This window comes from Triturus cristatus, chromosome 4_1 (assembly GCF_964204655.1).
Source record: "Triturus cristatus chromosome 4_1, aTriCri1.1, whole genome shotgun sequence".
NCBI lineage: Eukaryota > Metazoa > Chordata > Amphibia > Caudata > Salamandridae > Triturus > Triturus cristatus.
In genome coordinates, this window is record NC_140585.1 from 545,077,452 (window position 1) to 545,095,693 (window position 18,242).

An 18,242-nucleotide genomic window follows, 5' to 3' on the forward strand; every position below is an offset into this window, starting at 1 on the left:
CCCTTCAGGTTATTTTGGACAAATATATAAGAGTTCAGGGAGGAGGAGTGTATGCGGCTTTCATTGATTTCTCCACAGCATTCGACAAAGTTGATCGTCCCTTGCTGTGGAGAAAGCTATCTGACTTGGGCATGCCCCCTCTTCTATTAGATCTGGTGCGGTCTTTACACACGGACACTTGGTGCCGAGTGTTACAAGGTGGAGAAAGGGGTTTATCGCGGGTTATTCCCTCCATTAATGGATTAAAACAGGGTTGTCTACTGGCCCCGGTACTTTTCTCACTGTATATTGCTGACCTTCCAGCTTCGCTTTCATCTTGTGTTGGCATAGCCCCGGTAGTGGGGGGATCTTCTATTTCCTGCCTTCTATATGCAGACGACATCCTTATCCTAGATTTAACACCTAAGGGATTAGCTAATCGTCTGCAGGCTTTACATCTTTTTGCAGAGACCCACTACATGAGGATAAATGCCACAAAAAGCAAAATTATGTGCATTACAGGGAAGAAAAAATCTAAATCAGAGAATTTTGGTTGGTCAGTTGGTGGTCAGAAATTGGAGGTGGGTAAGACATATACCTTCTTAGGAAAAATAATTTCGGCCAACCTGAGTGAGAAGCCTCATATCGATAATAATTCCCGTAAAGCCCTGTCCCAAGGCAAAAGTCTGAGTGCCCTTTATTCCGCCACAGGGAAAAGACATTTTGCTTGTTAACTGGAGGTCTATAGGGCAAAAATTCCATCAACCCTCCTGTATGGAATGGAACTGGTTGACTTAAAGCACTGGGGTTTTCTACAGACGGTAGAAGGAAAATTATTAAGGTCTATAACTTCTCTCAACCCCGCCTGTTCTGTGGCTGCCTGTAGACTTGAATTCGGTCTCCGTAGCAGTTGGGCGCAGGGCCTGTCCGCTCTAGTACGATGGGTTGCCAGCCTGGCTAGAGGAGAAACGGGGACTTTGAGAACCCTTCTCAAGGGGGAATTGCTGGGTAGCTTAAGAGAGTACTCCCAAATTGTTAAGAATTTTAGAAAGGCTGTGGCACTTCTTGAATTGGAAGAGAGTACCCTTTTTACTATTTCTCTTTCCCAGCTAAAATCTCTTTTGAAACAGGCTTCTTGGGCTCTTTGCTTCATGTTGGACAAGAAGCCCATGCTAGTAAAGAGGGGAGGTGATCTCCTTGCTAACACATACTCAATGAAGCTTGCCCAACCCTATGTCACCTGGAACCTACCACATGGTGTTCGGAGATTTTGGTTCCTCCTAAGGCAGGACTTGCTGCCCCTAAATACTCTTTTGGCAAAATGGCATGGGTCTTCTCCCACATGTAACTTTTGTAATATGTCTGCTCAGGATCGTTCTCATGTACTGTTTATATGTCCTGCATTGCGTCCACTTCGTTCAAAGTGGTTAAGATCAATATGCTTGCAATTGGGTATCCTCAATGTGAATTCTTTTTTGCAGGCCTTATATATTCCTCCAAATGAAATGTTTTGCTTCAATATTTGTAACTTTTTTAAAGGCTTTTTAGCTATTTATTGATGAAATATGGAGGTATGTGTCGCTGATTATCTTGTTCAGTGGAAAATGTTGTAGCTGTCAATTGTACTTTGAGAATGTGTATTTGTATTTGTGTATCTTGTTTTATGTGGACCTCTTTGGAGTGCCAAAACATAATAAAAAAAATAAATTGAAAAATTGAAAAAAATTGGACATTCATGCAGTACTGAACATACATCCAGCACTGGACATCCATGTAGTACTGGATATCCATCCAATCAGCATTGGGCATTCATGCAGTACTGGGCCTCCATGCAGTACTGGGCATCCATGCAGCAGTAGACATTCATGCTGCACTGGACATCCATGCAGCACTGGACATCCATGCAGCACTGGACATTTATGCAGCACTAGGCATTCATGCAGCACTGGACATTCATGCAGTACTGCATATTCGTGCAGCACTGGACATTCATGTAGTACTGGATATCCATCCAAGCAGCATTGGGCGTTTATTCAGTACTGGGCATCCATGCAGTACTGTACATCTGTACAGTACTGGACATCCATGCAGCACTGGACACCCATGCAGAACTGGACATGTATGCAGCACTTGGCATTTATAAAGCACTGATTCATTGGGCATTCATGCAGCACTGGACATTCATGCAGCATGGCACATTCATGCAGCACTGGGAATTCATGTTGTACTGGACATTCATGAAGTACTGGACATCCATGCAGCACTGATCATCCATGCTGTACTGGAAATTCAAGCAGCACTGGACATTCATGCAGAACTGTGCATTCATGCAGAACTGGACATTCATGCAGAACTGGACATTCATTTGGCATTCATGCAGTGCTGGACATTCATGCAGTAATGGACATTCATGCAGTACTGGACATACATCCAGCACTGGACATCCATGTAGTACTGGACATCCATCCAAGCAGCACTGGGCATTCATGCAGTACTGGACATCCATACAGTACTCGACATCCATGCAGCACTGGACATCCATGTAGCACTGGACACCCATGCTGCACTTGATATTTATGCAGCTCTAGGCAATCATGCAGCACTTGATATTCATTGGGCATTCATGCAGCACTGGACATTCATACAGCACTGGATATTCATGCAGCACTGGACATTAATGCAGCACTGGACAATAATGCAGCACTGGACATTCAAGCAGTGCTGGACATTACTGGACATTCATACAGAAGTGGACAATCATGCAGTACTGGACATACATCAAGCACTGGACATCCATGTAGTACTGGATATCCATCCAATCAACATTGGGCATTCATGCAGTACTGGGCCTCCATGCAGTACTGGGCACTCATGCAACACTGGGCATCCATGCAGCATTGGGCATTCAGGGAGCACTGGACATTCATGCAGTACTGGCCATTCATGCAGTGCTGGACATTTATGCCGTACTGGACATCCATCCAGCACTGGACATCCATGTAGTACTGGACATCCATCCAAGCAGCACTGGGCACCCATGCAGTATTGGGCAGCCATGCAGTACTGGACATCCATACAGTACTGGACATCCATGCAGCACTGGAAATCCATGCAGCACTGGACATCCATACAGCATTGGACATCCATGCAGTACTGGGCATTCATGCAGTACTGGACATTCATACGGAAGTGGACATTCATGCAGTACTGAACATACATCCAGCACTGGACATCCATGTAGTACTGGATATCCATCCAATCAGCATTGGGCATTCATGCAGTACTGGGCCTCAATGCAGTACTGGACATCCATGCAGCAGTGGACATCCATGCAGCACTGGACATCCATGCAGCACTGGACATTTATGCAGCACTAGGCATTCATGCAGCACTGTACATTCATTGGGCATTCATGCAGCACCGGACATTAATGCAGCACTGGACATTCAAGCAGTACTGGATATTACTGGAAATTCATAGAGAAGTGGACATTCATGCAGTACTGGACATACATCCAGCACTGGACATCCATGTAGGACTGGATATCCATCCAATCAACATTGGGCATTCATGCAGTACTGCACCTCCGTGCAGTACTGGACATCCATGCAGCAGTGGACATCCATGCAGCACTGGACACCCATGCAGCACTGGACATTTATGCAGCACTGGACATTAATGCAGCACTAGACATTCAAGCAGTACTGGACATTCATGCAGCACTAGGCATTCATGCCATACTGGACATTCATGCAGTACTGGACATCCATGCAGCACTGGACATCCATGCAGTACTGGACATTCATGCAGCACTGGACATTAATGCAGCACTGGACATTAATGCAGCACTGGACATTCAAGCAGTACTGGACATTCATGCAGCACTAGGCATTCATGCCATACTGGACATTCATGCAGTACTGGACATCCATGCAGCACTGGACATCCATGCAGTACTGGACATTCATGCAGCACTGGACATTAATGCAGCACTGGACATTAATGCAGCACTGGACATTCAAGCAGTACTGGACATTCATGCAGCACTAGGCATTCATGCCATACTGGACATTCATGCAGTACTGGACATCCATGCAGCACTGGACATTCATGCAGTACAGGGCATTCATGCAGCACTGGACATTCATTAGGCATTCATGCAGCACTGGACATTCATGCAGCAGTGGACATTTATGCAGCACTGGACATGCATGCAGCACTGGACATCCATGCAGCAGTGGACATTCATGCAGTACTGGGCATTCATGCAGCACTGGACATTCATTGGGCAGTCATGCAGCACTGGCCATTCATGCAGTACTAGACATTCATGCAGTACTGGACATTCATACAGAAGTGGACATTCATGCAGTACTGAACATACATCCAGCACTGGACATCCATGTAGTACTGGGTATCCATCCAATCACCATGCTGCATTTGATATTTATGCAGCTCTAGGCATTCATGCAGCACTTGATATTCATTGGGCATTCATGCAGCACTGGACATTCATACAGCACTGGATATTCATGCAGTACTGGACATTAATGCAGCACTGGACATTAATGCAGCACTGGACATTCAAGTAGTGCTGGACATTACTGGATATTCATACAGAAGTGGACATTCATGCAGTACTGGACATACATCCAGCACTCGACATCCATGTAGTACTGGATATCCATCCAATCAACGTTGGGCATTCATGCAGTACTGGGCCTCCATGCAGTACTGGCCACTCATGCAATACTGGGCATCCATGCAGCATTGGGCATTCAGGGAGCACTGGACATTCATGCAGTACTGGACATTCATGCAGTGCTCGACATTTATGACGTACTGGACATCCATCTAGTACTGGACATCCATATAGTACTGGACATCCATCCAAGCAGAACTGGGCACCCATGCAGTATTGGGCAGCCATGCAGTACTGGACATCCATACAGTACTGGACATCCATGCAGCACTGGAAATCCATGCAGCACTGGACATCCATACAGCACTGGACATCCATGCAGCACTGGGCATTCATGCAGTACTGGGCATTCATGCAGCACTGGACATTCATTAGGCATGCATGCAGCACTGGGCATTCATGCAGCACTGGACATTTATGCAACACTGGACATTCATGCAGCAGTAGACATTCATGCAGCACTGGACATGCATGCAGTACTGGACATCCATGCAGCAGTGGACATTAATGCAGCACTGGGCATTCATGCAGCACTGAACATTCATTGGGCAGTCATGCAGCACTGGACATTCATGCAGTACTGGGCATTCATGCAGTACTGGACATTCATACAGAAGTGACCATTCATGCAGTACTGAACATACATCCAGCACTGGACATCCATGTAGTACTGAATATCCATCCAATCAGCATTGGGCATTCATGCAGTACTGGGCCTCCATGCAGTACTTGACATCCATGCAGCAGTAGACATCCATGCTGCACTGGACATCCATGCAGCACTGGACATCCATGCAGCACTGGATATTTATGCAGCACTAGGCATTCATGCAGCACTGGACATTCATTGGGCATTCATGCAGCACTGGACATTAATGCAGCACTGGACATTCGAGCAGTACTGGACATTACTGGACATTCATGGAGTACTGGACATACATCCAGCACTGGACATCCATGTAGTACTGGATATCCATCCAATCAACATTGGACATTCATGCAGTACTGGGCCTCCATGCAGTACTGGGCACTCATGCAACACTGGGCATCCATGCAGCATTGGGCATTCTGGGAGCACTGGACATTCATGCAGTTCTGGACATTCATGCAGTGTTGGACATTTATGCTGTACTGGACATCCATCCAGCACTGAACATCCATGTAGTACTGGACATCCATCCAAGCAGCACTGGGCACCCATGTAGTATTGGGCAGCCATGCAGTACTGGATATCCATACAGTACTGGACATCCATGCAGCACTGGAAATCCATGCAGCACTGGACATCCATACAGCACCGGACATCCATGCAGCACTGGACATTCATGCAGTACAGGGCATTCATGCAGCACTGGACATTCAAGCAGTACTGGACATTACTGGACATTCATGGAGTACTGGACATACATCCAGCACTGGACATCCATGTAGTACTGGATATCCGTCCAATCAACATTGGGCATTCATGCAGTACTGCACCTCCGTGCAGTACTGGACATGAATGCAGCAGTGGACATCCATGCAGCACTGGACACCTATGCAGCACTGGACACTTATGCAGCACTGGACATTAATGCAGCACTGGACATTCAAGCAGTACTGGACATTCATGCAGCACTAGGCATTCATGCTATACTGGACATTCATGCAGTACTGGACATCCATGCAGCACTGGACATCCATGCAGTACTGGACATTCATGCAGCACTGGACATTAATGCAGCACTGGACATTAATGCAGCACTGGACATTCAAGCAGTACTGTACATTCATGCAGCACTAGGCATTCATGCCATACTGGACATTCATGCAGTACTGGACATCCATGCAGCACTGGACATTCATGCAGCACTGGACATTCATGCAGCACTGGACATTTATGCAGCACTGGACATTCATGCAGCAGTGGACATTTATGCAGCACTGGACATGCATGCAGCACTGGACATTCATTGGGCAGTCATGCATCAGTTGACATTCATGCAGTACTAGACATTCATGCAGTACTGGACATTCATACAGAAGTGGACATTCATAGAGTACCGAACATACATCCAGCACTGGACATCCATATAGTACTGGATATCCATCCAATCAGCATTGGGCATTCATGCAGTACTGGGCCTCCATGCAGTACTAGACATCCATGCTGCACTGGACATCCATGCAGCACAGGACATCCATGCAGCACTGGACATTTATGCAGCACTAGGCATTCATGCAGCACTGGCCATTCATTGGGCATTCATGCAGCACTGGACATTAATGCAGCACTGGACATTCAAGCAGTACTGGACATTACTGGAAATGTATACAGAAGTGGACATTCATGCAGTACTGGACATACATCTAGCACTGGACATCCATGTAGTACTGGGTATCCATCCAATCAACATTGGGCATTCATGCAGTACTGCGCCTCCGTGCAGTACTGGACATCCATGCAGCACTGGACACCCATGCAGCACTGGACATTATGCAGCACTGGACATTAATGCAGCACTTGACATTCAAGCAGTACTAGACATTTATGCAGCACTAGGCATTCATGTCATACTGGACATTCATGGAGCACTGGACATCCATGCAGTACTGGACATCCATGCAGTACTGGACATTCATGCAGCACTGGACATTAATGCAGCACTGGACATTAATGCAGCACTGGACATTCAAGCAGTACTGGACATTCATGCAGCACTAGGCATTCATGCCATACTGGACATTCATGCAGTACTGGACATCCATGCAGCACTGGACATCCATGCAGCACTGGACATCCATGCAGTACTGGACATTCATGCAGCACTGGACATTCATTGGGCATTCATGCAGCACTGGACATTCATGCAGTACTGGACATTCATGCAGTACTGGATATACATCCAGCACTGGACATTCATGTAGTACTGGACATCCATCCAAGCAGCATTGGGCATTCATTCAGTACTCAGCATCCATGCAGTACTGGACATCCATACAGTACTGGACATCCATGCAGTACTGGACATACATCCAGCACTGGACATCCATGCAGCATTGGGCATTCATGCAGCACTGGGCATTCATGCAGTACTGGACAGTCATGCAGTGCTGGACATTTATGCAGTACTGGACAAGCATCCAGCACTGGAAATCCATGTAGTAATGGACACCCATCCAAGCAGCACTGGGCATCCATGCAGTACTGGGCATCCATGCAGTACTGGACATCCATGAAGCACTGGAAATAAATGCAGCACTGGACATCCATGCAGTACTGGACATCAATCCAGCACTGGCATCCATGTAGTAATGGACATCCATCCAAGCAGCACTGGCCATCCATGAAGTACTGGGCATCCATGCAGCACTGGGCATTCATGCAGCACTGGACATTCATTGGGCATTCATGCAGCACTGGACATTTATGTGTACTGGACATTCATGCAGTACTGGACATTTATGCAGCACTGGACACCCATGCAGCACTGGACATACATGTACTACTGGATATCCATCCCAGCAGCATTGGGCATTCATTCAGTACTGGGCATCCATGCAGTACTGTACATCTGTACAGTACTGGACATGTATGCAGCACTTGGCATTTATAAAGCACTGATTCATTGGGCATTCATGCAGCACTGGACATTCATGCTGTATGGGACATTCATGCAGCACTGGGCATTCATGTCATACTGGACATTCATGCAGTACTGGACATCCATGCAGCACTGATTATCCATGCTGTACTGGACATTCATGCAGCACTGGATATTCATGCAGCACTGGACATTCATTGGGCATTCATGCAGCGCTGGACATTCATGCACTACTGGACATTCATGCAGTACTGGACATACATCCAGCACTGGACATCCATGTAGTACTGGACATCAATCCAAGCAGCACTGGGCATTCATGCAGTACTGGACATCCATACAGTACTCGACATCCATGCAGCACTGGACATCCATGCAGCACTGGACACCCATGCTGCATTTGATATTTATGCAGCTCTAGTCATTCATGCAGCACTTGATATTCATTGGGCATTCATGCAGCACTGGACATTCATACAGCACTGGAAATTCATGCAACACTGGACATTAATGCAGCACTGGACATTAATGCAGCACTGGACATTCAAGCAGTGCTGAACATTACTGGACATTCATACAGAAGTGGACATTCATGCAGTACTGGACATCCATCCAGCACTGGACATCCATGTAGTACTGGATATCCATCCAATCAGCATTGGGCATTCATGCAGTACTGGGCCTCCATGCAGTACTAGACATCCATGCAGCACTGGACATCCATGCAGCACTGGACGTCCATGCAGCACTGGACATCCATGCAGCACTAGGCATTCATGCAGCACTGGCCATTCATTGGGCATTCATGCAGCACTTGACATTAATGCAGCACTGGACATGAATGCAGCACTGTACATTCAAGCAGTACTGGACATTACTGGAAATTCATACAGAAGTGGACATTCATGCAGTACCGGACATACATCCAGCACTGGACATCCATGTAGTACTGGATATCCATCCAATCAACATTGGGCATTCATGCAGTACTGGGCCTCCATGCAGTACTGGGCACTCATGCAACACTGGGCATACATGCAGCATTGGGCATTCAGGGAGCACTGGACATCCATCTAGCACTGGACATCCATGTAGTACTGGGCATCCATCCAAGCAGCACTGGGCACCCATGCAGTATTGGGCAGCCATGCAGTACTGGACATCCATACAGTACTGGACATCCATGCAGCACTGGAAATCCATGCAGCACTGGACATCCATACAGCACTGGACATCCATGCAGCACTGGACATTCAGGCAGTACTGGGCATTCATGCAGCACTGGATATTTTTGCAACACTGGACATTCGTGCAGCAGTGGACTTTCATGCAGCACTGGACATGCATGCAGAACTGGACATCCATGCAGCAGTGGACATTCATGCAGCACTGGGCATTCATGCAGCACTGGACATTTATGCAACACTGGACATTCATGCAGCAGTCGACATTCATGCAGCACTGGACATGCATGCAGTACTGGACATCCATGCAGCAGTGGACATTCATGCAGCACTGGGCATTCATGCAGCACTGGACATTCATTGGGCAGTCATGCAGCACTGGACATTCATGCAGTACTGGACATTCATACAGAAGTGGACATTCATGCAGTACTGAACATACATCCAGCACTGGACATCCATATAGTACTGGATATCTATCCAATCAGCATTGGGCATTCATGCAGTACTGGGCCTCCATGCAGTACTGGACATCCATGCAGCAGTGGACATCCATGCTGCACTGGACATCCATGCAGCACTGGACATCCATGCAGCACTGGACATTTATGCAGCACTAGGCATTCATGCAGCACTGGACATTAATGCAGCACTGGACATTAATGCAGCACTTGACATTCAAGCAGTACTGGACATTACTGGACATTCATACAGAAGTGGACATTCATGCAGTACTGGCCATACATCCAGCACTGGACATCTATGTAGTACTGGATATCCATCCAAACAACATTGGATATTCATGCAGTACTGGGTCTCCATGCAGTACTGGGCACTGATGCAACACTGGGCATCCATGCAGCATTGGGCTTTCAGGGAGCACTGGACATTCATGCAGTACTGGACATTCATGCAGTGCTGGACATTTATGCTGTACTGGACATCCATCCAGCACTGGACATCCATGTAGTACTGGACATCCATCCAAGCAGCACTGGCACCCATGCAGTATTGGGCATTCATGCAGTACTGGACATCCATACAGTACTGGACATCCATGCAGCACAGGAAATGCATGCAACACTGGACATCCATACAGCACTGGACATCCATGCAGCACTGGACATTCATGCAGTACTGGGCATTCATGCAGCACTGGACATTCATTAGGCATTCATGCAGCACTGGACATTCATGCAGCACTGGACATTTATGCAGCACTGGACATTCATGCAGCACTGGACATTCATGCAGCACTGGACATGCATGCAGCACTGGACATTCATTGGGCAGTCCTGCAGCACTGGACATTCATGCAGTACTGGACATTCATGCAGTACTGGACATTCATACAGAAGTGGACATTCATGCAGTACTGAACATACATCCAGTACTGGACATCCATGTAGTACTGGATATCCATCCAATCAGCATTGGGCATTCATGCAGTACTGGGCCTCCATGCAGTACTAGGCATCCATGTAGCACTGGACATCCATGCAGCACTGGACATTTATGCAGCACTAGGCATTCATGCAGCACTGGCCATTCATTGGGCATTCATGCAGCACTGGACATTAATGCAGCACTGGACATTCAAGCAGTACTGGACATTACTGGAAATTCATACAGAAGGGGACATTCATGCAGTAGTGGACATACATCCAGCACTGGAAATCCATGTAGTACTGGATAATCATCCAATCAACATTGGGCATTCATGCAGTAGTGCGCCTCCATGCAGTACTGGACATCCATGCAGCAGTGGACATCCATGCAGCACTGGACACCCATGCAGCACTGGGCATTTATGCAGCACTGGACATTAATGCAGCACTGGACATTCAAGCAGTGCTGGGCATTCATGCAGCACTAGGCATTCATGCCATACTGGACATTCATGCAGTACTGGACATCCATGCAGCACTGGACATCCATGCAGTACTGGACATCCATGCAGCACTGGACATTCATTGGGCATTCATGCAGCATTGGATATTTATGCAGTACTGGACATTCATGCAGTACTGGACATACATCCAGCACTGGACATCCATGTAGTACTGGACATCCATCCAAGCAGCATTGGGCATTCATTCAGTACTCAGCATCCATGCAGTACTGGACATCCATGCAGTACTGGACATACATCCAGCACTGTACATCCATGCAGCATTGGGCATTCATGCAGCACTGGGCTTTCATGCAGCACTGGACATTCATGCAGTACTGGACATTCATGTAGTGTTGGACATGCATGCAGTACTGGACAAGCATCCAGCACTGTAAATCCATGTAGTAATGGACATCCATTCAAGCAGCACTGGGCATCCATGCAGTACTGGGCATCCATGCAGTACTGGGCATCCATGCAGTACTGGACATCCATGAAGCATTGGAAATCCATGCAGCACTGGAAATCCATGCAGCACTGGACATCCATGCAGTACTGGACATCCATCCAGCACTGGCATCCATGTAGTAATGGACATCCATCCAAGCAGCATTGGGCATCCATGAAGTACTGGGCATCCATGCAGCACTGGGCATTTATGCATACTGGACATTCATGCAGTACTGGACATTCATGCAGCAGTGGACATTCATTCAGCACTGGACACTGATGCAGCGCTGGACATACATGTAGTACTAGATATCCATCCCAGCAGCATTGGGCATTCATTCAGTACTGGGCATCCATGCAGTACTGGACATCTGTACAGTACTGGACATCCATGCAGCACTGGACACCCATGCAGAACTGAAAATGTATGCAGCACTTGGTATTTATAAAGCACTGATTCATTGGGCATTCATGCAGCACTGGACATGCATGCAGTATTGGGCATTCATGCAGCACTGGGCATTCATGCCGTGCTGGACATTCATGCAGTACTGGACATCCATGCAGCACTGATCATTCATGCTGTACTGGACATTAATGCAGCACTGGACATTCATGCAGAACTGTGCATTCATGCAGCACTGGACATTCATTGGGCATTCATGCAGCGCTGGACATTCATGCAGTACTGGACATAAATCCAGCACTGGACATCCATGTAGTACTGGACATCCATCCAAGCAGCACTGGGCATTCATGCAGTACTGATCAACCATACAGTACTCGACATCCATGCAGCACTGGACATCCATGCAGTACTGGACATACATCCAGCACTGGACATCCATGCAGCATTGGGCATTCATGCAGCACTGGGCTTTCATGCAGCACTGGACATTCATGCAGTACTGGACATTCATGCAGTGTTGGACATTTATGCAGTACTGGACAAGCATCCAGCACTGGAAATCCATGTAGTAATGGACATCCATCCAAGCAGCACTGGGAATCCATGCAGTACTGGACATCCATGCAGTACTGGACATCCATGAAGCACTGGAAATCCATACAGCACTGGACATCCATGCAGCACTGGACATCCATGCAGTACTGGACATCCATTCAGCACTGGCATCCATGTAGTAATCGACATCCATCCAAGCAGCATTGGGCATCCATGAAGTACTGGGCATCTATGCAGCACTGGGCATTCATGCAGCACTGGACATTCATTGGGCATTCATGCAGCAATGGTGTGAGAAGTTGGCCTGGCATATGCTGGTCACTAGTTATAGTGGCCACCTTGCACCAGTCCAATTCAACTCTTAAGGTGATAGGTTTAAAAGACAACCTTTAAAGAAAGCTATCCTAGTGGTAGCTGTGGAGAGCAGCATTCATGCTAAGTCTTGAAGGAGTGTTAAGCTTATTGTTTTACCATAGATAACCTCTTGAATGACCAAATGAAAGAGTAGTCCACACAGGTGTATACATATAAAATATATGTATTTATTCTAGACAGAATCCCACAAGTCTCTTTATGAGGCTAAAGGCAAAGTTACAATTCAAACAAGCATTGACAGATACAATAACTAGCACTGGAATCATAGGGCCCCAGGGGGGGACCAAACCATATATTAGAAAAGTGGTATAAGAACCACGACAATTCTACGGACAATGCCTAGGGCAGCCGCACTCTGGAACGCTCTCCCTTTGAAACTCCGGACCTTTGGTGACCTGCTCTCCTTCCGCAAGGCCGCTAAAACTCATTTATTTTCTGAGCTTTGTTAAATCCTTCACTCCCCAATTTCTTAATAATTATTTCTGTTCCCCAGTTGTGTTGTGTTCGCCACCTTGTCGGTGCGCCGGGACGCTCCTTCGCTGGAGCAGCCGTGCGCAATACAAATAGCACTAACATAACATAACATAACATAACATTTAGGATCGCTGGCCCCTTAAGAATCCACCCCAGGTTATGAGGAAGGGGACCCACGGGAGGCGCGTGCAGTGGAAATAGCTGCTATCGGGATCTCTATTATATCCTATGGAGAATGTCGCTGCTTGATTTAAACTGATTAAAGACACTTCTAGCAGGAGTTCAAAGTTAAAAACTTAGGGTCAAGCTTTTGAGGAGCCCACTACCACGAGAGTACCGAGGTACCACTGTTACCTGCCCCAGGGAAGCCGGGTGCATAGGTCGTTTTCGATGTCGGGTCGCGGGCTGATTTTCACTGGGAAAATGTACAAAACTGCTGCTAGCCAAAAGCGTTGATGATGCCGTGAAGAATGAAGTTGTAGAGTTTGTAGAGAAGAACCTGAAAGCAGAGGGGACAGAGTCTGGGCCACGGCACAGTGACCAGGGACCTCAAAGGAAAGAGCCCTTCAATGTTGGGTGCTTGAAGTGGAAAGAGGTGTAGCTTGGATCTGCAGCCACGGGCTCCGGGAGGCTTCAAGGAAGGCCAGCTTCTGGAGGGCGACTGTCCCATGACGGATGAGGGTCGCTGCACTGATTCATTGGCATTCATGCAGCACTGGACATTCATGCAGTATTGGACATTCATGCAGCACTGGGCAATCATGCCGTACTGGAAATTCATGCAGTACTGGACATCCATGCAGCACTAATCATCCATGCTGTACTGGACATTCATGCAGCACTGGACATTCATGCAGAACTGTGCATTCATGCAGCACTGGACATTCATTGGGCATTCATGCAGCGCTGGACATTCATGCAGTACTGGACATTCATGCAGTACTGGACATACATCCAGCACTGGACATCCATGTAGTACTGGACATCCATCCAAGCAGCACTGGGCATTCATGCAGTACTGGACATCCATACAGTACTCGACATCCATGCAGCACTGGACATCCATGCAGCACTGGACACCCATGCTGCATTTGATATTTATGCAGCTCTAGGCATTCATGCAGCACTTGATATTCATTGGGCATTCATGCAGCACAGGACATTCATGCAGCACTGGATATTCATGCAGCACTGGACATTAATGCAGCACTGGACATCAATGCAACACTGGACATTCAAGCAGTACTGGACATTACTGGACATTCATACAGAAGTGGACATTCATGCAGTACTGGACATACATCCAGCACTGGACATCCATGTAGTACTGGATATCCATCCAATCAACATTGGGCATTCATGCAGTACTTGGCCTCCATGCAGTACTGGGCACTCATGCAACACTGGGCATCCATGCAGCATTGGGCATTCAGGGAGCACAGGACATTCATGCAGTACTGGAAATTCATGCAGTGTCGGACATTTATGCAGTACTGGACAAGCATCCAGCACTGGAAATGCATGTAGTAATGGACATCCACCCAAGCAGCACTGGGCATCCATGCAGTACTGGGCAGCCTTGCAGTACTGGACATCCATACAGTACTGGACATCCATGCAGCACTGAAAATCCATGCAGCACTGGACATCCATACAGCACTGAACATCCAGGCAGCACTGGACATTCATGCAGTACTGTGCATTCATGCAGCACTGGACATTCATTAGGCATTCATGCAGCACTGGGCTTTCATGCTGCACTGGATATTTATGCAACACTGGACATTCATGCAGCAGTGGACATTCATGCAGCACTGGACAGTCATGCAGTACTGGACATCCATGCAGCAGTGGACATTCATGCAGCACTGGGCATTCATGCAACACTGGACATTCATTGGGCAGTCATGCAGCACTGGACATTCATGCAGTACTGGACATTCATACAGAAGTGGACAGTCATGCAGTACTGAACATACATCCAGCACTGGACATCCATGTAGTACTGGATATCCATCCAATCAGCATTGGGCATTCATGCAGTACTGGGCCTCCATGCAGTACTGGACATCCATGCAGTAGTGGACATCCATGCAGCAGTGGACGTCCATGCAGCACTGGACATTTATGCAGCACTAGGCATTCATGCAGCACTGGCCATTCATTGGGCCTTCATGCAGCACTGGACATTAATACAGCACTGGACATGAATGCAGCACTGTACATTCAAGCAGTACTGGACATTACTGGAAATTCATACAGAAGTGGACATTCATGCAGTACTGGACATACATCCTGAACTGGACATCCATGTAGTACTGGATATCCATCCAATCAACATTGGGCATTCATGCAGTAGTGTGCCTCCATGCAGTACTGGACATCCATGCAGCAGTGGACATCCATTCAGCACTGGATGCCCATGCAGCACTGGACATTTATGCAGCACTGGACATTAATGCAGCACTGGACATTCAAGCAGTACTGGACATTCATGCAGCACTAGGCATTCATGCCATACTGGACATTCATGCAGTACTGGACATCCATGCAGCACTGGACAGCCATGCAGTACTGGAAATTCATGCAGCGCTGGACATTAATGCAGCACTGGACATTCATGCAGTACTGGACATTCATACAGACGTGGACATTCATGCAGTACTGAACATACATCCAGCACTGGACATCCATGTAGTATTGGATATCCATCCAATCAGCATTGGGCATTCATGCAGTAATGGGCCTCCATGCAGTACTGGACATCCATGCAGCAGTGGACATCCATGCTGCACTGGACATCCATGCAGCACTGGACATCCATGCAGCACTGGACATTTATTCAGCACTAGGCATTCATGCAGCACTGGACATTAATTGGGCATTCATGCAGCACTGGACATTAATGCAGCACTGCACATTAATGCAGCACTGGAAATTCAAGCAGTACTGGACATTACTGGACATTCATACAGAAGTGGACATTCATGCAGTACTGGACATACATCCAGCACTGGACATCCATGTAGTACTGGATATCCATCAAATCAACATTGGACATTCATGCAGTACTGGGCTTCCATGCAGTACTGGGCACTCATGCAACACTGGGCATCCATGCAGCATTGGGCATTCAGGGAGCACTGGACATTCATGCAGTACTGGACATTCATGCAGTGCTGGACATTTATGCTGTACTGGACATCCATCCAGCACTGGACATCCATGTAGTACTGGACATCCATCCAAGCAGCACTGGGCACCCATGCAGTATTGGGCAGCCATGCAGTACTGGACATCCATACAGTACTGGACATTCATGCAACACTGGAAATCCATGCAGCACTGGACATCCATACAGCACTGGACATCCATGCAGCACTGGACATTCATGCAGTACAGGGCATTCATGCAGCACTGGACATTCATTAGGCATTCATGCAGCACTGGGCATTCATGCAGCACTGGACATTTATGCAGCACTAGACATTCATGCAGCAGTGGACATTCATGCAGCACTGGACATGCATGCATCACTGGACATTCATTGGGCAGTCATACAGCACTGGACATTCATGCAGTACTGGACATTCATGCAGTACTGGACATTCATACAGAAGTGGACATTCATGCAGTACTGAACATACATCCAGCACTGGACATCCATGTAGTACTGGATATCCATCCAATCAGCATTGGGCATTCATGCAGTACTGGGCCTCCATGCAGTACTAGACATCCATGCAGCACTGGACATCCATGCAGCGCTGGACATCCATGCAGCGCTGGACATCCATGCAGCACTAGGCATTCATGCAGCACTGGCCATTCATTGGGCATTCATGCAGCACTGGACATTAATGCAGCACTGGACATTCAAGCAGTACTGGACATTACTGGAAATTCATACAGAAGTGGACATTCATGCAGTACTGGACATACATCCAGCACTGGACATCCATGTAGTACTGGATAACGATCCAATCAACATTGGCATACATGCAGTACTGCGCCTCCATGCAGTACTGGACATCCATGCAGCACTGGACACCCATGCAGCACTGGACATTTATGCAGCACTGGACATTAATGCAGCACTGGACATTCAAGCAGTACTGGACATTCATGCAGCACTAGACATTCATGCCATACTGGACATTCATGCAGCACTGGATATTAATGCAGCACTGGACATTAATGCAGCACTGGACATTCAAGGAGCACTGGACATTCATGCAGCACTAGGTATCCATGCCATACTGGACATTCATGCAGTACTGGACATCCATCCAAGCAGCATTGGGCATTCATTCAGTACTCAGCATCCATGCAGTACTGGACATCCATACAGTACTGGACATCCATGCCGTACTGGACATACATCCAGCACTGGACATCCCACAGCATTGGGCATTCATGCAGCACTGGACATTCATGCAGTACTGGACAGTCATGCAATGCTGGACATTTATGCAGTACTGGACAAGCATCCAGCACTGGAAATCCATGTAGTAATGGACATCCATCCAAGCAGCACTGGGCATCCATGCACTACTGGGCATCCATGCAGCAGTGGACATTCATGCAGCACTGGGCACTCATGCAGCACTGGACATTCATTGGGCAGTCATGCAGC

The 18,242-nt window shown here is 47.5% G+C and overlaps 1 protein-coding gene across 1 annotated transcript in view; it reads right to left on the reverse strand.

The window, feature by feature from the left end:
• Positions 1 to 2,131: 2,131 nt before the first annotated feature.
• Positions 2,132 to 18,242, reverse strand: part of LOC146855203 (glioma pathogenesis-related protein 1-like) — a 1,108,037-nt gene continuing 1,091,926 nt past the window's right edge. The window contains exon 5 of the mRNA XM_085651093.1: positions 2,132 to 2,361. Coding sequence (XP_085507219.1) covers positions 2,132 to 2,361 — 230 coding nt within the window. The remainder of the gene's footprint in view (positions 2,362 to 18,242) is intronic.